The sequence below is a fragment of the Trypanosoma rangeli genome (genome assembly GCF_003719475.1).
Source record: "Trypanosoma rangeli strain AM80 chromosome Unknown Tra_15.4_contig_00310, whole genome shotgun sequence".
Lineage (NCBI taxonomy): Eukaryota > Euglenozoa > Kinetoplastea > Trypanosomatida > Trypanosomatidae > Trypanosoma > Trypanosoma rangeli.
In genome coordinates, this window is record NW_021706055.1 from 2,335 (window position 1) to 22,533 (window position 20,199).

Here is a 20,199-nt window from a genome sequence, read left to right on the forward strand (position 1 = left end):
TCGTACCTACTTACGTTTTTTTTTTTTTTTTTACATCCAAAGGCACCGCTCGTTCACCTTACACTTCTGCGCGTCTACTTTTTCCAAGAGGCTTTCCGAAAAACCTCCCTCATCGATCACCCCATCACGCAGTTGAAAGTAGTACGGCCAATTGAGTCCCTCAATCATCGCGCAATACTCCGTCGTGGAGTCGTCGCCTTTTTCGTTGGAGACACGAGAAATATCTACGGTGATGTACACTGGCGATTCCGGTGTGGCATTGGTCGGCCGTGAGAAAACGAAGCGATAGACTCCTGGAGTTGATGGTTGCTGTGAGGCCGTGAAGTTGTACCGTAAACCCTGCTGGTAAAACGCTGCTGACAAACGTTGCAGCTCGTTCAGCTCCATCTCGTGTCACGCTCAGCCACGCAACAGTCTAAAAAAAGAAGAGAAAGGCGAGAAGGAAAAAAAAATGAGAAGAGGAGGGGAAAGAAGTGTTTGAAAAGAGGACTATTACGAAAATGGAACCGTCCAGTGATGTGTGTGCACAACAACGTGGAGCAGCGCCACACGTGACAGCCAATAACGTTACATTCTGTGGAAAACGCAGGCACATAAAACAACAAACAACACAAAAGATGGGAGTTGGAGATGAAACCAACATGCACACTAACGCGCGACACGTGAGCAACCGCGTTGCTTACGCGAGAGGCATCTCACGTCCCAGTCGAGTTGACGTCTCTCATTTTGTGTGAAGCAAACAGCCAGCCTCTTGCTGACCGCATACGATGTTTCCGCAAGGAACTGTCGGTATACACATAAACTCAGCTCTGACAGCCGCACCGAACCAAGTTCTACGGCAGCCTCCAAGAGCATGCCAGCTATGGAAATGCCACGCTCATTGTGTTCCCCAGGAATGCTTAGACTTTTGTGAAGAGCACCGCGAAGAAGCAGATCCTCAATGACAAAGCCGACCTCGGAGAGTATTGGATCACCTACAATAACACAGAGGCAGAGCCCACGCAGAAATGGGACCCACGCCGCCGGATCCACGCCCTGTGAGTGACATTCCTGCACGACGGGGGATTTCTCCGCATCGTGGGTGGCAAGAAGTTGTTGAAGCATCTCAGAAAAGAAGGGAGACCTTTCGACTCCAAAAAAATGCGAAAACATTTCTGGGTGGCGAATGAGTGTCGCGGGGTGCACAAAGAACCCGCGGGCGTCCACGTTGAGCTCCAGAAACCCGCGATCACGTGCCTCGTGAAAGAGTAAGTGTGTGCTCAAAAGACTGTAGGCATACGTGTCAGGACGATAAAAAGACGAGATCCGTCGCAACGCCTCTTCTGTCGTCATTAAGCGTGACGAAACAGAAGAAGAGGAAAATGGGAAGCACAACGCCGTTGTGTCAACCTCAGAGAAACTGTCCCCCTCATGCCTGGTCTCCTTCGCGAGAGAAGCCCCATGGACCCACGCGGCACGGCCAACCTTTTCAATTCTGTGAAGAAGTGACCCACATCTATGCATGCACAAACCGCGTCTTGTGTGGCGGTGCGCCCCTCCTCAGACGCAGCAAAAGAAGAAGAAGAAGGCAAAGAAAACGTCACCGGCGAAGGGCAAAGTGTGTCAAGAAGCGAGAAGAGACAAGTGACCCACAGGCTACAATTATCGTGGCAACGCATTATACATATTGATTGCCTGTAGGAAGTGGAAATAACATTTCCAAATGTGCCGCCTTCCTGCTCCACGAAATTGGCAACCCACCCCACCATGCACCTCGACAGTGACGTACAGAGGGGCGTAGGCAGAGTAAGGGTGAGTAGCCGTTCAATCACTCCATGGTATTTTCCAACAGTGTAGCAATGGACTGCATACCACTCAAGTGACAATATTCGCGTAAATGGTTTCGCTGCTCCTCCGATGTCAGTCGCGCCAAAGACACCTTCATGTCCTCATAGAGAATGGTGTGTGCCACAGTTTTCCCTCTAGCCATAACAAGCAACAGAGCATCCCATGCCCGAAGGTCCCGCTCCAAGAAGCCACAGCCCGCAAAGAGTCGCGTAAGAAAATTATTGATGTCGTGCGTTATCCTACGTATGAGTTCATCACGCCACAGTCCCAACCGCTCAAGGGGTTCCAAAGTAATCTCCACCCCATTACGGACTCCACAGCACTGCTCCTGCCATTCCTCCGCCGCAGAATACATGGCATGCACACAGATAAGTACCTCAAGCGAGACTTCAATCACAACCAAAGTCGACTTACTTGACTCTATGGTCGCCTCAAGACGAGCTACAAATGCTGACAGACATGGTGCGATGGTGCGTTCCCAGAGGCTCACCGCGTAGGTAGGGAGAAGTGAAAACACAACGGCCAAACGTCGAATGACCGCCTCCAGACACCGCAACATGTGGTGTGAGCCGCAAACGGTGGTGAATGCCCGCAGAGACTCCACGGCAAGAAACTCCCGCCGCCACAATGCACGTGCACCCGTGGTAAACGCTCGTTCGGCGGTAACTCGTGCCGTCTCTAAAAAGATGCAAAATACGGAAGGAAACAAAATACTCTCTGCTAGTAGCAGCTGCGCCCCACTGTGAAGGACTCCTCTTGCCCGATCCAAAAAGTCAGTAAAACAATTCACGCCATGCACCGTAAAGTCTCTGGCAGCGAGGAATTTGGATCCCTCGTACCAGCCGTAGACACTACAAAAGACAGAAACTGCAATTGAGGCCAAGGACACACCACCAAGGGCTATTAGAGAAACAGGATCATGCGCATTCAGCCTGGGCGAAACCCATCCATGTGCGCGAGTGTCAATACTGTAGCGCTCATACAACTGCAAGAGAAATGAAAAGAAGTGTTGGGACTCTTCACGCCGTGCAGTCTTCTTCCCTTCCTTAAAGTGAAAGGCCAACTCCTTCGCCAGCGGTTCCACCTCAGACACCAGAAAAGGGCGCAGAAGTTTATCAAGCTCCGTGCCCCAGTCGTGGCGTCGCAGCCACATGACGATCTCCTTCTCAGTAGCCCCGAATAGATGAACTTGAAGCAAGTGGGATACAGCATGGGCGTAGAAACCTCTTGCACACGAGAGTTGCTTTTCAGAAACGTGTTCTTTAGCATCAAGAAATTCTAGCAATGGCAACAATGCCTGCGTGGCAGGTCCCACGAGTGACTTTAGCGAATCTCGCGCCTCACTATGGTATTTTCGCCCAGAACCAATACCACGCAAAAACATATTCCACTCTTCCTCTGCCACAGACCAGTCAGTTGCATCAGAGGTACTGCTTAACGCACACTCCAGCAACTCTGTCACTGCGGGGGCCTTTGCGTGCTCCCCACACCTATGTGTCCTCCCACGACGCTGCACACTTAACTCAGGCTCCCCGTGCGCAATCCCGCTGAGAATGTGCGGCAGACAACCTGCAACGCAAGCACTTCGGTCAGAAATAAGTGCATGAACGAGTGCCTCCAGAACATTCTCTTCAATCCGCAGAGAATCAAGACCCTCCGGCATCCTTCTGCTTTTCTTTCGCAAAGGTAAAAAAAAAAAAAAACTAGCCCTGCCAACGCCCTCTGCTAACATGAAAAATCAATGATTGGCACCGTTAGCATTAGTCAATCAGAACGAGAATGAAAGAAAGAAGACAGAGGTAGAAGAAATAGACTGCAGCAAGGCATCTCACATCCTTGCCAGCAACCACGTCTCCCAAACGGCCGCAAAAGAAAAAAAACTCACGAAAAAACTTCTCTGAAGTTCTTATTTCTCATGGTTTGCGGCAGCAGTGACAAAGACAACATCCTCAAGGAAGAAAAAGGGGTGCTAATAAATAAAAAAGACGGCATCAACAAAACGAAGGGAAAAAGTGGGGAAAAAAAGGTCAGAAAAGACTGTAATAAATGACAGATCCAATGTAATGGAAACATCTCTCATCCTTCCCCCACACTTTTTTTTTTGTTCGTTTCCCCTCTCTTTGGGGAGTAAAGAGTCCTACTTACCATGATAAAAGTGATAACAACAACAAAAAAAGGCTTCACTCATGTTCTTCGTGTGCAGCTCATTACCTCAATTCCCCACTCTTTCACCGTCACAGCCCCTTTCAGGTGAGAAAGGTCAGTATCTGCCACGTCAATCATTCCTGTACTCACGCAACAACACAGCCTACATGAGCTTTGTCTGTCTCTGTTACTCCTACTGCGCAGCTACTAAATATATTTCCTTCCCCTATACTGTGGTTAATATGGGTTCTTGCGGTCTTCATCGTTGCGGCGGAATTTGTACGGTCTGTAACTGAGATGGTTCTCCACCAGAAAGAGATTCCTTCGGCGCTGCCCGTACCATGTGCCAAGCTGATACATGGGCGTCCACCACGGCAAGTACCACGGTGAGAGCCACCGCTCCTTGACGTGAAGCCAGTTGTCAACGTAGTACTGGTAGTCGGCGTAAAGCGTCAGCGCCTTCAGATTGGGGCGGAAGTGATCTACGGGATTGGACCAAAAGTCTGACAGATGCTCAACTTCCACGGGCATTACCAACGTTTACCGACCCACGCGTCTTGTGTTTTACTTCTTCTCTTTCGTTCCGTTTCGGAGCGGTTGTCGTGACGGGTCTCACTCTCTAGTTATTTTCCGTTTTCTGCTGTTTTCGGGTTTCTAAAGAAAATGTGTGAAAAAGAAAATAATACAAACAAATAAACAAAAAAGGAACGATTCCATTAACAAACTTCTCACGCCACATACACCGCCCGCAGTTGAGGTTGGCTGCGGAAGGCGCAGTAGCGACAACGCATGTGTGGTAACATGGGAGGTGGACAGCGGGAGCATTGCATTGTTAAGGGGCCGCCATGGGCCATTCATTTCTTTTGCCTTTCAGTTTGTTTTTATAACTCCACGTGCAGCAGATAAGTGTTTGTTTTTACTAAAAAAAAATTTTGTTTTCTTCTTTGCGGTTTTTTTTCTGCCTCTTTTTTTTTTCCTTTTTCTATCTCGTTTTCGTTTTTTTTTACTTGATTTTCTGTGGCCTTTCTTTTTTACTTCTTGCCCCGCTCATTCTCTTTGGTTTCCTTGTCATTTGTTGTTGCTGGCCTTTTGGCGCCCGCGGTGTCTTTTTCCCGCCCATCCCCACGGGAAATGAAGCAGAAGGCAAGGCTTAGTTGTGGCCCTTCACCGTATGTGAGAGTGGCGTGGACGGGAATGCGGTGTTTTTTCCGGAAGCAAACGACGCAAAGGTGTGCGCACTTCCGCCCGGTATCGTCGTGCTGCTGGGCGTTGCCGCTGCCGACGCATCTTCACACAACCCGTACAGCACACCGTTGCTGCCTATGGGAGGGTTGCCGCCAAAGCAATCCCGGAGCAGCTTAAAGTAGCAGTGACCAGTGAGGAGGGAGTCGCTGCCCGCCTGATGCGCCATGCCAAATCGGCGCACTCGGAGACTCGCCGAGAGGTGATCTAAACCGAGGGAGTGCGAGAGATCCGTGGAACGCAGGAGGTACTTAATGTCATACACACATGGAAACAGTGAGTGAAATATCTGTAAGAAGTCTTCCTCCTTCTCCGGAAGGTCCTTGCCGCATACCACCTTCATCAGATACCCAAAGTCGTAGCCAGCCTGAAACGCGAGCCAGCGAATGTCGCTGCTGAGGATGAGACCACTCGAGATGAGCAGTTCGGCAAAATGCGACACCTCAACTCCGTACTGCGCAAAATAGTCAAAATCAATGCCGCCGTGACGAAGCAATTGGATACTGTCCTGTGCATACACGTCCTCAGTGAGGCAGAAACGGAAGTTGAACTGCCAGGTGCAGCAGTTTTCGGGAACCTCCCCCTTTTCATTAAGCAGCGTAATTCCTAGCTGAATCATCTTAAGCATATTTACATTACAGCGAAGAGTTTGATAATAAAACTCGTGAGTGGCCTTAAAATTGCCAACAGGTTTCGCTACCACTCCTGGGAATTCCGTATCCATGGACACATATGGGTAGTCCTTGATGAGGGACCGAATAACGCTGAACTCCTCCTCTAAGTTTTCCTCCCATACATCGCGAATCATTGGTGACTTACTAAGGGAAGGAATAGAAGCAATCCCACCTTGGCTAACGGCAACCGGGTAGCGTTGTTGATACCCCCCAAACTGTGCTACAGCACCACCAAACTGCATCATTCTTTTTTTCTTCTTATTCTTACTTGCCTCCCCCCGCTCCCTCTGTGACGAAGGAAGTGAAGAGTTTCCAAAGTCCTCTCACCAATGGCAGAAACCCAACTCCTTCCTTACCAATCTCGTTCCTTTTATTATTTATAAATTATTATTATTTTCTGTAGTTCTTCGTCCAGGTTGTACTCGTGCAAATCTACGTCCACACAGAAAACAAATAAGAAGAAAAAAAAACCACTAAAACCGCAGTCAAGACATACTACTGGTACAAATAAAAAAACTTAAAGTGTAACGCTGTCATGCGAAAAAGTGTAAAAACTCCAGAAGGCCTCATCACACGTCTGATGTGCTCCACAGGTCACTCAAAAGAATGCTTGCGCAACATGTAAACGGTAACGATAACAATCAACCGTGTCAGCCACTCCGTCAGTCCTCTAGCAGTGACAAGGCAGTCTGCAAGGAAAGCACACAGGCATCGTGGCAGCCACGCTGCTGCTTCGCATCAACATTCGTCACACCTCATCCGTCATCGCCTGCTGTTACATGGTGGTGGGAGCTGCATGGGGTAGGCCCATTAACAGACTCATTGCGTGGAGCCGCTCAAGGAGAGCTGTATTCACGCTGGCATTCCGCGTGAAGCTCATCAACGCGTCTTACTCTCAGTGACTAGAAACCCTCAATACCTCCAGCACCACCTGCTGCATGGCGCTCAGCAAAGACGGTGTCTGCCGACTCTCCTTTCCACTCTCCCTAAAGTAAAGCATGGCTCGGGAGACTACCACACCAATGACACTCGTGAAACTACGCAACAGGAAAGTGTACTAGGCCATGGATTGAATCCGCCTGTCCTCAAAAGTCTCAAATCGCACAACGAGCTCCATTGTCGCCGCGCATACTTTATCCATTGAGGCCTCCCCAACATGGTTCTCCAGTACCAGCTTAATACCCGTCCTTTGAAGCCGCCTATACGCCTCATGCAAATCATCCTATGACCTCATAAACGACTCAAAGGAATAAAGTTGCTGCGTGCGTTGCAGCAACGCTTCGCGCATGAGCGTCCCCCCCCCCCCCTCCCCCTCAGCCTGCATCGCCTGGCCGCACTCCTCCAGAAGGTAGTTGAAACCCAGAGGGAAGATCGCGGCACTGGGCGAGCTGCGTGTCGCGACCTGCTGTTTTTGCCCTCCAAGGCATGCAGACGCTTCGGCAGCAGAGCAACACGCCGACCGCGGACGACTTCGGTTGCTGGCGGGGGGGGGGGGGGGTACTGCCGTGGTGGCTGCGGCAGTAACTGCAACTCCCTCTCCTTGTCAGCCGTGGCACCGCGGTAGATCTAGAGTCGAGCCAGCAACGCCCTCGTGAACGCCGTTCATTTGCTGCGGCACATATGAAATTGCAGCGTAAGTACGCCCAAGGCAGACATGAACGAAAAGACTGACAACAACAACAACAACAAGTGATCAAACTGCAAACCACAGCCGGGACAAAATCGCACAATACACATTTTCACCGTTCTAGTAAGATGTGTGGCCGACATCGTTGAAGAGGGTGGAGTCAAAACGTGCCGTCCGGATTCACCCACGCCATACGAAGCCGTGCCGCTCTGTTAGCGTGCGCTGACCGCTCTACGAGGTGCATGCGCGCAAGTTCACGCAGACCCGGGGGAATATTGCTCTCTTCTAAGCTCTGCAACTCCGCTACCCCTGCTTCTTCCTCCCGTACTGAGGCACGAATTGTCTTGGCAGCCCCGCCACGAGGTGCTCCATTCCGGCTCGCCTTCTCCAGCGCGTCCACCTCACGTAGCAGGCCCTGGACAGATGTCATTAAATCTTGTAGGCCTTGCTCGTTGCTTGAGGTGTGCGTTGGATCCACCCCGCTACCCGCAGCATTATCCCCACCGCCGCTACTGTTGGTATTGGTAGCGCGAACAGCGTGGGTAAGGGCGTGGAAGAACTGTTGCGGGTCGTCCTCCCGCACCAGCGCACGAAGAAGAGGAATGACAGCGCTACATCCTTCGTCCCGACGGGCGCGCCTCGCCACACAATACATGATGTCCGCCTCCTCCGCCTCGCTAAAGACGGTCCGTGGCAGACCCCGAAACTCTGGAAGGAGTTCGTTTTTTTTTGTACGAAGCAGCACAAAGAGGAGGTGCTCTATGCTGCCGTCGCGCGCCAAAAATAAGGCGAGGGCCCTCACAGTTTTAGGACCGCAGCGCAGACCTTTTTCACGCGCGTACACTTCCACCGCCAGCGACAGCGTTCGCTCTGAAAGTGATACGCCAAGAGTTCCCGCAGCACGTATCACCTCCCACTTTTTCACGTGACTTAACGTCAGTGCGTAAAAGACAAACATGCCGTGGGCTGCCACAGTGTCGCTGCGGTACTCCGTCTGAAGACGTCCACCCAGACGACGCTGCAGCAGCATCCCCTTCGCGGAGTGCCACACCGCAGAGTGTTCGGCTGCGACGGGATTCACAGAGGGGTGCTGCATGAGAGAAAACACAGTATCATCAAATGGGACGTCATGGTCGGCCATGTGTTTGGCGTAAGCCAAGGCATCATCCACCCTCCCACTGGCTGCACAACAATACACCCAAGCTGACAAAACCTCGGATGACATGGTTTGTTGTTGTTCTAGCCGTCGAAAGAGTAAATGACATGTTGTGAAGTAGTGTGGGTCAATAATGCACTGGTATGCCGCCATGCATAGCAGCGCCCGCAGCAGTGTAGGTGGTAACGCAAATTGCTCCTCGGGCGGGCTCTGCAGCGATGCAAATGTCCGGCATTTCATAAAATCCTCGTACACAACGTGCGGAAGTGGTGCGTCACCTGCCTTCAGTAGCGTTTTAAACAAAAAGAAGTAATTATGTTCCATGATGTACCGAAGAACGTCGTGGTAGGGCAGGTGTTCAGCGATTTGCTCCAGCCCCTCGTGCATTGGTGAGTTCCAGAGTTCCTCTTTGCTCGGCAGGTACACACTGTTACGCACCAGCGGCTTACACGCAGGCAATTCATGTTGCAGCCACGTCTTGTTGAACGTCCCACTGCGTTCAACTTCAAAGCGGGGTGACGTGGGCAACGCGTACGGCGGATCCGGCAGTTTGGCGCCCTTCTCACGAACGCAAAAAAAGTACTTCGGGGATACGTCTTCGCCTAGGCGGAGGTGCGCTCGGTGTAGGCGTCGCATACACACGCACGCAGAGCCTCCTCTGACTCCGCATGGCGACGACACAAAATGCAACAAAGAAATAAAACAAAAGCCACAATTGTTCCACAAAGAAAAAATACAGAGACAACGACACCCCCTTCCCCCTCGTGTGCTGTGGCAGACGTCTTCACTCGCACCCACTGGGCAAGTAAAGAGAGGGAAATAGACAAAGATAAGCCACCAACGCTACATCAGCGTTACAAATATATATAACGACACGTCACCTCAAAAAAAAAAAAAAAAAAAACGTGCACATGCGCACGTATGAAAACAGGTCACACAAGCGACGCCTCGTCCCCACCCCACACAGCCCCAGAGAAGAGCGCGGCGCCAAAGCGAATAGGGGAGCCTAGCTTCGCTGGGAAGGGCTCCGCATAAACTCGTACAACTCTTTCGTCGAGCGCATGCGAAAAAGCTGCAGTTGGAATTGTTCTGCCGCCTTCGTGACGCGGATCCTCTCCTCCACGCTGTTCACATGAGTCACCTTTATTGACCCGCCGTGACTACGATAGGTGTAGCACTCCTGAAGGACAAAGACAACCGCATTTTTGTCCTCCTCCGAGTCAAACATGAGTGATATCGGTGGCTGCGGAGGACCCGCAGCGACGACTACGCCCAACTCCACCCCAGGGCCCACGTAGAGTTCGGTCATGTACTCCATCGCCGCGCACCGGATGATGTTTCTCCCGCATGGACCGGGTCCATTTTCCTTCGCAACGAAAAAACAAGTGGCCGTCACCCAGGCACACCGCCGCTTCTTCGTGGAGCCCTTCCAACTCTTCGCTAACTCCGTAACGAAGCCAAACCAATGTAGAATCTTATGAGCAATTGGCGCAAAAATACCTACGAATTGTCCCGTTATGTTGACAATACGGAGACCTGTGCGAGGGTCCTCGACGAGCCTCCAGCTGTGACTATTCTTGTCAATCAGATGCATCTCCTTCTTGAATACTTTTGCCTGATCAAAGGTAGAGCGCAACACCTTCACGCAGACCTTCCAAAACGCTGCAATCCTCTTCAAAATGTCCACCAGTCGCTCCGTCTGCTGTGGTACCTGTAGGAACAGGTCAAACGCATCCAACGTCCTCAGACCCAGCGCAAGGTCGCCAAAAACGTGTATTTCATGCAGCCGTTGGATGTCAATGCAGACAATGACAGCCCCTGTCTGCACATTACCAATGTACAAACAATTTGGGGTAACAAAGCAAGCGACAAGGGTCTTTTTGCTGCCGAAAAACCCCTTAAATAACGACGTCACCACCCCTGCAAAAAACACACGTCGACCCATTTTGGCGCCAAATAAATCACATAAGTTCCGCCCCAACGGAAGGCAGGTGATGTTGAAGCGCGCATCGTGCAACTGCGCTTGTTGCCTTCTCTCGTTATTGTCGCTATAGTAGTCGTCAATTCCAACCTGCCTCACACGCTGCACGGGTTCATCACTGTACGTGGTGTGAATCTCAAGTGCCTCCGCCTCACCCTCATGAAACACGGGAAAGTCTGAAGCGGCATCCCCAGTCCGCCGAAACGTCGTTGTTGTCATGGGCCCAAGCGGCACAGAAACAATTTCAGGCACTGTGGCCTTCCCCGACGCCCCAGGAGAGAGTGTGTCCATGGGCGCAGGCCCCTTTTCCTCAAACATAGTTGTCCCCGCATCACCGCGTCGGATGTCAAGAACAATGTCTTTGCCCTCCGCCAGCCGCCGCCGATCCTCCTCGTACGCCCTCTCCCAGTCATCCATTTCGCTGCTTTTTCCTTCACAAATAGCCGATACCTCCACACGTTGTGAAACACATTCAATAGAAAGAAAGAACAAAATAAGGCAATAGTAAGAATGAAACGCACAAAGACAAATTCATACATACTTCTTCAGACATATAATCCAATTGGTGGGCTTTCGCTTCTCTCCCTCAATTCTCTTTCTCTAGTCATTTTACATCATTTCATGGAGAGCATCATTTACATCCGTGCCACACACATCTACCGCATGTGGCTGTCCTCAAGCTTCCCTATCACCTTAAAGGACCACTGCATATCCTCTGTGTCAACAATAAGCGTCCCCTCCACCTGCGGCAGACGTGCCGAGGGGGCGAACCGCACCTGCAGTGGCGTCGCGTTCCCTGGGCTCCGCTGACCTACCAAAAACGGATGCAGCACCCCACGGGTGTTTATCACAGACAAATCCCGCGAGCTTTCGGGAGTAAAATAGGCACTGAAGGGAGAACTGTGCGGAAACACATTATACATGGCAAATGTGACGGCGGATACGGTGCGGGGGGCCGCCTTAATAGTCACCACATCGTCCACCTCCGCGCGTACAGCATCCAAAACGACGGAATACCGCCAAACCGCACCCTTGTCAGAGCGAACAACAAGGTCAGCCGTGGCAAGGAAAGGACGCAAAGGAGCAAAGCGCACATTCACAGTGAGCAACCCACCTGCTCTTTTAGAGGCGTCCAAACTAGTTTGAAAACTTGACTCCACGGCACTCGCGTACTGCTGCTGACGTTCCAATTCCAACACCATGGAGATGTCCTTTTCCTCTTCTGTGAGTCCCGATGGGTTCAACGTAATGGTTTCCTCCATCTGACGTCGTGCCACACAACGGAACCGCAGAGGCGCGTCACGGCAACGCCATTCCGCCACACCTCTCAGAGGAAACCTCCATGTAACATCTTGCACCTCCTTTGTCAAAGACTCGGGACGCACAAGGACGGTTGCCTCATGGTGACCAACAGACCTGGGCGTGTAGATCAGTGAAATGGCAGTCTCCGCACCTGGGGCGATGCATGGCATCTGCGTCATTGTAGTCAAGGCGTAATAGCCCTCCTTGTCGCTGGCGAGTGCGACGTTGGGAATCATAGGAGCATCGAATGGATTCTTGATCTTGAGCGTAACTGACACCTTTCCCCCTACCTCACACACGCACTCAACTGGCAAACTCTCCGCAGGCTGCAGGCCCACACCGCGGCAGAGATATCGCCACTCGCCAAGATCTGGATTGTATAACTTAAGGATCGACTCCTGGGGCTTCTCTACGGCAGTGGGCGTATACACAATATCAACGGTCAGCTCGGAGTAGGGTGGAATCATCAGAAGAGCTGGCGCGGTGGAGAAGTTACGAGAATTAGTGTTGGAGACGTAAAGATTCCGTTCAACGGCGGTGTTGTTAGGTATTCGGACTTGCCGTACATCTGGAACACCAATCTCACTTTCAAAGGCTATTTCCTCTGAAGCCGCCTCTTCCACAATAATATGAAGTTCGTACCAGAACTCGCCTGCTTCGTCACTGTAGAATGCGAGACGCCCGTCAAAGGATCCAATTTGGGACGGAACAAATAGCAAAGAGTAAACTGCAGGGTCACCTGCCTCCACAAGCAAGGAATTCTCACCAAAGAGACCCGGACCGAAGCCACGCACATTAAACACAAGGGCCTTGTCAGTCGTGTTATGGATACTCACATCAGCTGTCACAGGAGTGCGTGTATCTGTCCTTATTTCAACCGTACCCTCCTTCTCAGGGGGACTGACATTAACCGTTACAGCGTACCAGGCATATCGTCCATTGGGGGCACGGCAAACAACAGTCCCAGAATAGGTGCCACCCATCATAGGATGCAGCACAAGCAAGTACCTTGCGGTGGATCCCCTGTGCACGAGCACAGACGACCCCCCTCGTGCAAAAGGAAGATCTGTCTCTACATGATACGTGGCATCCACACCATTGACGTCAGGCACGATCAATGGCACGGTATGACGTTCGCGTGCCCGGCACTCAATAATAAGTACATCCTCTGACAAGGGCTCCTCCGCCTCGCCAATTAGGGTGTATGTACAACGTTCCCCTGTCTCGTTGTTGAACAAAGTTAGATTTCCCTTCGCAGAAGAGATCCATGCAGGGCTGTAACGCAGTAGATACTCGCGTTGCTTCCCACGTGGGACACACAACTCTTTTGGTCCACTGAAGCCTGGACCTTCCACGGTGGCCGTGATAAGCCAATTCTCATTGCTTTTGTTATTGAGATGCAAACCCTGGGTGATACATTGTCTTGCAGGGCAGGCAAAACGAATAACGCCTTTTTCCCCAGTTGGAACACACTTCCCAGTCACTTGAATGCTGCGCACATCGTACTTTGAAGCAAGCAGAATATAACCATTGTACTCACCAAGTTGTTTAGGTAAAAATGAAAAACTAAGTGGTACCATTGACTCACCTGACACAAAGGTAATACTCTCAGGCCCGCGGTAAAACGGATTCGGTCCAATGTTGGTTTCATTTACAAATGTCACAGTGTAAGGCACGCCCACAAGGTCGGGCATAAGGAAAGTTTTCGCTGAGTGTGAGACAGGGGTGCGGCGATGCTCCCCAAGTGAACGCAACATTCGCTCAAACGGCACATTCTGAATCTTCACCAAGAACGTGTGCGTGCACTCCTCCCCGGACTCGGCCCGGACGCTCACTTTATCCGTCACTTTTGGTGATGTGCAGGTGCCAACGACAAGGTAGGAGAATTCACCTTTCTGTTCGTCATGAAACGTGATGCGCGCCTCGTATGTGCCGCGGGCGCAGGGGACAAACTGTATCATCACCTTTGTTTTCTCGCCGCGGTGGAATGGAACGACGCCGGCGGAGATGTTGAAGGCGTTATGCAGGGTTTTACCAAAATCCCCCTCAGGATACGCAGCGTCATTCTTGTACTCCTGAGCAAAGCGTAAGGTGGCAACACAACTCTCTTGGAAAGGGCTCTCCACAAGCATCTCATACTGTAGTGCAGTGTAAAGCGGCGTCTGAATATGTACGACACGCAGCGGTTCATCGTTGGGCATGGCAGCAAGACGAAACACCATGGGTGCACGCTCCTCCATGAGGCATGCAGAAGTATCCACAACTACGCACTCCCCTTCCACACGACGATTAAAACGCAACGTCACCTCCACACTAAGTTGTACCACACCCCCAGCATCGACGCTAAATTCCCGCGGCAAAGCGCGAAAGGCGGGGTTGTCCATTTCCACAGTGTAAACACGTTCAGTGTTCGATGTGTTCGCCACCTCCACTGACCGTGACATTGGAAACAGCAGTTTCCCCTCCAGTGAAAGAAGGGCAGATGGGATGAAGCGTGGCAAAAAAATAAAGAGCGTCACGACAAGCAGCAGCCAGTCAACTGTGTTGTACTCCAGCAGTTCACGCGGCGTGAACTGAGCAGGAAATCCAATGTACGTCAACGCACCAAGAAGCACCGCAGCATTGGTTTCCATCTCCATTTGTGTTGTGGGCTCTGCAATGAGGCGTTCCATCGGTAACAAGCGTGTAGCTGCCGAGGGTACGTATGTAAGAATGCAGGCAAGCACACCTAGGCAGTCGCGTAGGTCGTCAAACCCCCGGATGACCCTCGTCGTACTCTTCACCACCCCGGCTTTCACGCATCTGTGCATATTGTAGGACACCCACCGCAGCAGTAGGCCTTCTTCCGGGCTAAAAACATTGCTATCGCGAAGTGCCGCCTGAAACAGTGCGGAGTCCCAGTTGGAGCGAGGAAGATACTTTTTCATCGCGGGGTAAAGCTGAAGCATGGCCGTAAGATCCACCTTGGGAAGGTAAAACACACGAATAAACTGCAAAATAACTGTCACCCACGCATGATCAGCACGCACAGCAAAGACGGATGGTGGTAAAACATCCACACTTCGGCCCTCCAAAAGCGAGCAATACGCGCTGTACGACATTAAATACTGAAGGCGAACGTCACTCAAACATCCACCCTTCGACTTGATTAATGACGTCAGCAACTGAAGAGAAGCAAGTGATCTTTCCTCGCCACTGGGTTGAGCCAGCTTGCTAGGCCTCTTACCGGAGATTCGGTACGCCGCCTCAAGAAGTGGGCGTCCATCCGTTGATTGCAGCGCAGGGATAAGATCACTGACAGGCTTTTGAAAAATGCACTGGTTTAGCCACATTTGAAGATTTTCAATCGCGCGTCGTGAATACACGTCGCGTCCAACGGCATCCACAAAGCCAAATGGACCAGGTGTAAGCATCAGGTGAGACTCAACACTCCTTGCGAGTGGGTAGGAAACAGGTGCCGTGGTGGTCGAAGCAGCGGCAGCGGTGCCAGCAGGAAACACGGAAATATCATCATAGTATATGAATGGCAACAACCACTCCTCCTTCCCCTCCGTCTCCTGTTCCACTTCACTATGCCCTCCCCCTGTAGTGACGTCTTCAGCGACGCTGATGTGTGAGCGACCACGCTGAAACATAACGTAAGGGGCGGTCGTAAGGAAAGAGTTGATAGCTGTGGCGGTAACAGGAATTGTGAGTGTTTCGCCCACATCTGTTGTAAAGGTGATAGATGTTGAAAGCGAGACAGGGTTGGGAGAACAAAACTCCACACAGACTGGAATACGTGACGAGGACTTAAAGATCGCACCATGTGGGAACGTGACGCGGAGTGGACCCGCTTCTTTGTTGGAGTATCGTATTTCAATGGAGTCAAAGCCATCGTTTGCAATATACATCGTCTCTTGCACCACAACGTTAAGAGGAACAGCAGGGAAGATAAGTTCATCTCTGTCGCATACGATGCATGGCAGGGCAGCGAGCCCAGACACACGCACCTCCGCACAAGGACGTAGATGGTTTCCATCCAGGTACACACAGTAGCGTTCGTGCCGATCGCCTTCTAAGTTCGGCACAAATGTGACATGCACCAATTGACTTTTGTGAGGAGCCAAGGTGCCGCTCTCGGGATTCATCCGGAAAGGACTTGCCTCACCAGCAGTGCTCTTGTCGTCACCATTGCTGTTCTCGTCACGGGCCAAGAGCAACTCCCATCGCACCGAATCCCCAGAGACGTTCTCAATCGTGAGTGTTAATGGCACGGCAGTGGTCCCGATAACTGTGCGCGGGAATTCAAAACATTGTTGCCTGACAACTATTTTAGACACCACCGCCCGTGCAGAAATTACGAGTGGCATCAGTGGATTCATCTCATCCGTACCAATATGCCGCCACACCACAAGGAACCGCTCATCATTGCCTACGCTGGTGGGACGGTACACAACCAGCACCCCCGCCTCACTGCGGGGCGGGATGGTAACGTACACCTCACCGGGAACGGGCTCGCCGCGACCCTTCCACTCCAGCGATACCGCTCCGTCGTTTGGGCAGCGCAGCGAGTACTCTGGAAGATTGCGGAGGTCCACAAAAACAACAGCCGCCACGTCGCCACTGTTACAAAAACGCACCGGCAGTGTCTTCTCCGTTCCAATATAAACCGAGTCAAACTCCAAAAAAATTTCTCCAATGCTCCGTGAAGGTGAGATAATACTCAGCGGCGCCACGCACACCTCAGCGGTCAGGCCCAGCTTCAGCGGTCGCTTCATGCCACGCACGCAACACTGCAAAGAAGCCTGGACCAAACCTGGCGTGTCATGATGCACTGCAAGTGTAATCTCCTCCGTTTCACCCACCCCAACATGCCTACACATTGGTGTGACAGTCAGCCAATCTGGTATGGATTCAAAGGAAAATAAAGCACTGTTGCGACCCTTGTTGTGCAGCATAACCTTCGCTTTTGTCGTCGCACCGGCAGGTACCTGATTCAATTTAAGTAAACATTCACCTCCTGATGTTATACTCATGGCGCTGCCGGCGCCATCGCCGACAGCAGTAGACCATACACACAAAGTGGGGGCAATGATGCCCTTTAGATGAAGTACTCGCGTCGCCAATGCCCCTTTCACGTGCAGTTTTGCCGTCGTCTCAGCGTTGAGAACCCCTTGAGGTGGACTAAAGGTTAACTGTGCTGTTACCTTACTCATTGGGGCAATAGAGCCACTCGTCGGCTCAATCGCAAATGGACCAGTATTCAGCGACCAAGTGTAAGCCGCCTCGCTGTTCCCGTGATTAAAAAGTGTCACGGTGGCATGTGCAATAGAGTCATCAGCAAAGTCTGTGAAATTCAGCACCACGTCGTCACGTGACAAGGTCACCTCCACAGGCACAACATCTGCTTGCACTGTGAATCGCAGCATGTAACGCCCATTAATTTTGATCTGCACAATCTGCTGGTATGTCTGAACCACTGAGCTGCAGAAACTCACATCGTACGCGGCAGCACGGCCAGCTGGAATAACCTGCGAGTGTGGAGAAAAGGACACATGTGTTTCCTCCGTTGGCATCTCTGCCAACACTGCGGCGTCGGTCCCATTATACAAGAAAAACGTTTTGATTGAAGTGGAGCCTACGGTTACCCGCTGGTAGTCCATCACTTTGATAGGAGCCGCGATGCGCAGGAACTCCATTGGCTGCAACTCCCGCCGGCAATCCCGCCGCTCCATCACGTTGCTCGGAGTCTCTTTAAATACCTTCCGGATGAGTGTCTTCGCGTCCAACGAAACGGGTGAAAAATGATCGGGCCCTCGCAAGATTGAAAACCCGCCCTTAGACTTTCGTTTGTAAGTGGCGGTGGGAAGCTCCGGCTCGGGGGGCTGCAGGCCCTCCGCTGGAATCATGCCAATGTCCACTGCATCCACACTCGTCGCCGCCGCGGGACCGGCGCTGGCGCGGGGCGACTCCCGTACTAACCTGACACCCTTCTGCACGCTGACAAAATCCTCCGGCAGTTTATCCACTCCGCCAATAATCTTCGGCATTGGAACGAGTGACTTCACTACCCCTGAGAGCGTCAGGTTTTCTTTCTCCGTTTCATTGAACACAACCCTCAAATGCTCCTCAAAGACGCCCAAGCGACGTGGGCGAAATGACAAGCGAACATCGCATGAGGCCCCAGGCTTCACCTCCCCCTTGTCAGGGTCGATTAAAAAGTGTGCAACACGGGGGAATGTAAACTGCAACGGCATCTCTTTATGCCCGTTGTGCACAGTCACAGTCACGTCGCGGTAGTCATTCATGGCGCACTGACCAAAGTCCACAACAGCTTGCGAAAGCCATGCTACCGTAGTTGTGCTCGTCCCAATCACACGCACCGTGTGCGCGTGCTCCATCTCCAGAAAAAGCAGCGAGTAAAGAGTTTCATATGTGGTACTTAAAGCGTATCGATTCTCGCGGCGGCACGACCATCCGTTCGGTGAATACGAGATGGGCGGTGAAAAAACAGCAGTTACGCGTGTTATCTCGTGTGGACCGAGTCGACCCTGTCGCGGGATAAAATCAAACGGCTGCTGCTGCTGCTGCTGCTCAGCAGAGGCGTCTCCTGCAACCTGAAACGCAAAGCTCACCGTTTGTTCACTATCGTTACGCACATCCACCTCCACCACGCGTCGCGTGCCAGAGTAGGTTTTGGCAAAATTTAGCGCGTGTACCTCCGTAGCGGTGCGGGGGTCAAGTAGGAGGCCTTTGCTGTCCATCACTTCAATCTCCAGCATTACTGTCCGGTGTTCTGCCTCGCCAACCACGTCGATCCGGAGCGGCAAGCGATGGAAGCCAACATCGAGTTTCAAGAGCTCAAGGTAAACGTCAACGAAGCCCATTGGCGGGGCGACACACTGCTGCGGGTTCACCGTGACTCCAGTGGCTTGTGCTGTCATTACGATGTGCACTTGCTTCTCCCGCCGACCTTTATTCGTGAGCCGCAGCACCTTCGACAAGCCATGACGATTCCTCTCAACACGTCCAAAGTTGACCGCCTCGGGGAACTCGAGATCTGGGCTACACTTCGCCACGAGCGGCACCGTGACAGACTCATTGTTGGTGAACACAACGAAGCTGTCCTGGTAGTCCTGTGCCACATGCGTAATAAATTCGGCCTCAATCACGTGTGAAAGTCCTGGAGCGAGGCGTACTGAGGTGGTGTTGATGCTAAACACACGCTGGTTACTAGGGGGCGTAAAACGCACGGTGCACATAGAGCCTGTACCATTCCGCACAGTGAAGGGAATGGCGTATGTGGTATCGACATCAAAGTTGACGTAAAACCCCCGAGATGGGCTCACCTGAATCGCGTTTCCGTCCCTGGAAGCCATCAGAGCGCGGCGCCGTCTCCCTATCCCGTGTCGTACCGTCTGTTTGGCTTCCTTTGTTTTCCTAGCAAAAAGAAAAAAAAAAACTCAGTCACTCACAGTAACCCTGGCCTTACTTCTCTGTATTTCTCCACCCTCGTAGAAGCCGGCTCCAAACAACAGCATCAGCGAATAAGGACAGGTGCAATGCATCATGTACAAGGCAGCACTCACAGCACAAGTAGATATACTGGGTCGTTGCATCACGGTTGGTAATGCTTCTCACGAAGATGCACGCAGGCAACATTGGAAAGCTACACAGTTTAGTTCCTTTCACATTACACGATTTTCCAGGGATGTGTTTTCACACCCCCCTGTCTCTTATTTTATTACCTCACAGATGACTTTGCCGTGTTTTCCTTTCTTTGCAGGCTTGTAGTTTTTGTTCCTGTTCTTGTTGTTTTTGCTGATCATCATTCTTCTCTGCCTCTCTGTCCTTCGTCTCAGCCGCTCTCCTGTTGTTGTTGTTGTTTTTTTTTTTTTGTTTAGCCCTCTCACCCTTCTGGTTTACCTTGGCCCTCATAGTCGCAGCGGATGGGTAGTTAACTCGCTTCCTGCCGCCTCAGCAGCGACATTGGCCCAATCTGCACGCTGCGCGAGAGAACGATGCTGTGGGCAACGCGGTTACGTACAGCGGCCTCCTTCGTTCCGTTGCGCACGGGCCCCACGTGGGCCGTGATGGTCCCAAGCCCCGGCGCCGCCTCCAGGGCCCACTGAGCGTATGACGACAACACACCAAAAGCCTCCGCAATGGAGACTTCCGCTGCAGCCTCTTCGCGTGACACAACTGCCCCTTTGTCGCTGCCCAGCGTTACGATCATCATAAAGTCTGCAACGGTGCAAAGTAA

General features: G+C 51.8%; 8 protein-coding genes and 1 pseudogene across 8 annotated transcripts, besides 6 other annotated features; all 9 read right to left on the reverse strand.

The window, feature by feature from the left end:
• Nucleotides 1-30: 30 nt before the first annotated feature.
• TraAM80_07432 (uncharacterized protein) lies at nt 31-387 on the reverse strand (the record flags this gene model as incomplete). The annotated part of the gene is made up of 1 exon (XM_029384224.1): nt 31-387. The coding sequence occupies one exon, from the start codon at nt 385-387 to the stop codon at nt 31-33; it is 357 nt and encodes a 118-aa protein (XP_029235914.1).
• Nucleotides 388-648: 261 nt separating this feature from the next.
• Nucleotides 649-1,503, reverse strand: TraAM80_07433 (uncharacterized protein; the record flags this gene model as incomplete). Its single annotated transcript, XM_029384225.1, has 1 exon — nt 649-1,503. The coding sequence occupies one exon, from the start codon at nt 1,501-1,503 to the stop codon at nt 649-651; it is 855 nt and encodes a 284-aa protein (XP_029235915.1).
• A 38-nt stretch (nt 1,504-1,541) lies between these two features.
• Nucleotides 1,542-1,575: a sequence feature (GA-rich).
• A 232-nt stretch (nt 1,576-1,807) lies between these two features.
• TraAM80_07434 (uncharacterized protein) lies at nt 1,808-3,490 on the reverse strand (the record flags this gene model as incomplete). Its single annotated transcript, XM_029384226.1, has 1 exon — nt 1,808-3,490. The coding sequence occupies one exon, from the start codon at nt 3,488-3,490 to the stop codon at nt 1,808-1,810; it is 1,683 nt and encodes a 560-aa protein (XP_029235916.1).
• Nucleotides 3,491-3,597: 107 nt separating this feature from the next.
• Nucleotides 3,598-3,636: a sequence feature (A-rich).
• A 1,486-nt stretch (nt 3,637-5,122) lies between these two features.
• On the reverse strand, nt 5,123-6,133 carry TraAM80_07435 (putative CCR4 associated factor; the record flags this gene model as incomplete). Its single annotated transcript, XM_029384227.1, has 1 exon — nt 5,123-6,133. The coding sequence occupies one exon, from the start codon at nt 6,131-6,133 to the stop codon at nt 5,123-5,125; it is 1,011 nt and encodes a 336-aa protein (XP_029235917.1).
• A 419-nt stretch (nt 6,134-6,552) lies between these two features.
• TraAM80_07436 (hypothetical protein) lies at nt 6,553-7,478 on the reverse strand (annotated as a pseudogene).
• An 80-nt stretch (nt 7,479-7,558) lies between these two features.
• Nucleotides 7,559-7,577: a microsatellite.
• Nucleotides 7,578-7,675: 98 nt separating this feature from the next.
• Nucleotides 7,676-9,307, reverse strand: TraAM80_07437 (uncharacterized protein; the record flags this gene model as incomplete). Its single annotated transcript, XM_029384228.1, has 1 exon — nt 7,676-9,307. The coding sequence occupies one exon, from the start codon at nt 9,305-9,307 to the stop codon at nt 7,676-7,678; it is 1,632 nt and encodes a 543-aa protein (XP_029235918.1).
• A 248-nt stretch (nt 9,308-9,555) lies between these two features.
• Nucleotides 9,556-9,575: a microsatellite.
• Nucleotides 9,576-9,677: 102 nt separating this feature from the next.
• TraAM80_07438 (uncharacterized protein) lies at nt 9,678-11,069 on the reverse strand (the record flags this gene model as incomplete). The annotated part of the gene is made up of 1 exon (XM_029384229.1): nt 9,678-11,069. One exon carries the CDS (start codon nt 11,067-11,069, stop codon nt 9,678-9,680), a length of 1,392 nt encoding a protein of 463 aa, XP_029235919.1.
• A 60-nt stretch (nt 11,070-11,129) lies between these two features.
• Nucleotides 11,130-11,168: a sequence feature (GA-rich).
• A 140-nt stretch (nt 11,169-11,308) lies between these two features.
• On the reverse strand, nt 11,309-19,315 carry TraAM80_07439 (uncharacterized protein; the record flags this gene model as incomplete). The annotated part of the gene is made up of 1 exon (XM_029384230.1): nt 11,309-19,315. One exon carries the CDS (start codon nt 19,313-19,315, stop codon nt 11,309-11,311), a length of 8,007 nt encoding a protein of 2,668 aa, XP_029235920.1.
• A 492-nt stretch (nt 19,316-19,807) lies between these two features.
• Nucleotides 19,808-19,838: a microsatellite.
• A 55-nt stretch (nt 19,839-19,893) lies between these two features.
• On the reverse strand, nt 19,894-20,199 carry TraAM80_07440 (uncharacterized protein; the record flags this gene model as incomplete). The annotated part of the gene is made up of 1 exon (XM_029384231.1): nt 19,894-20,199. A coding segment is annotated over one exon (306 nt), but the record flags the coding sequence as incomplete, so codon positions are not given.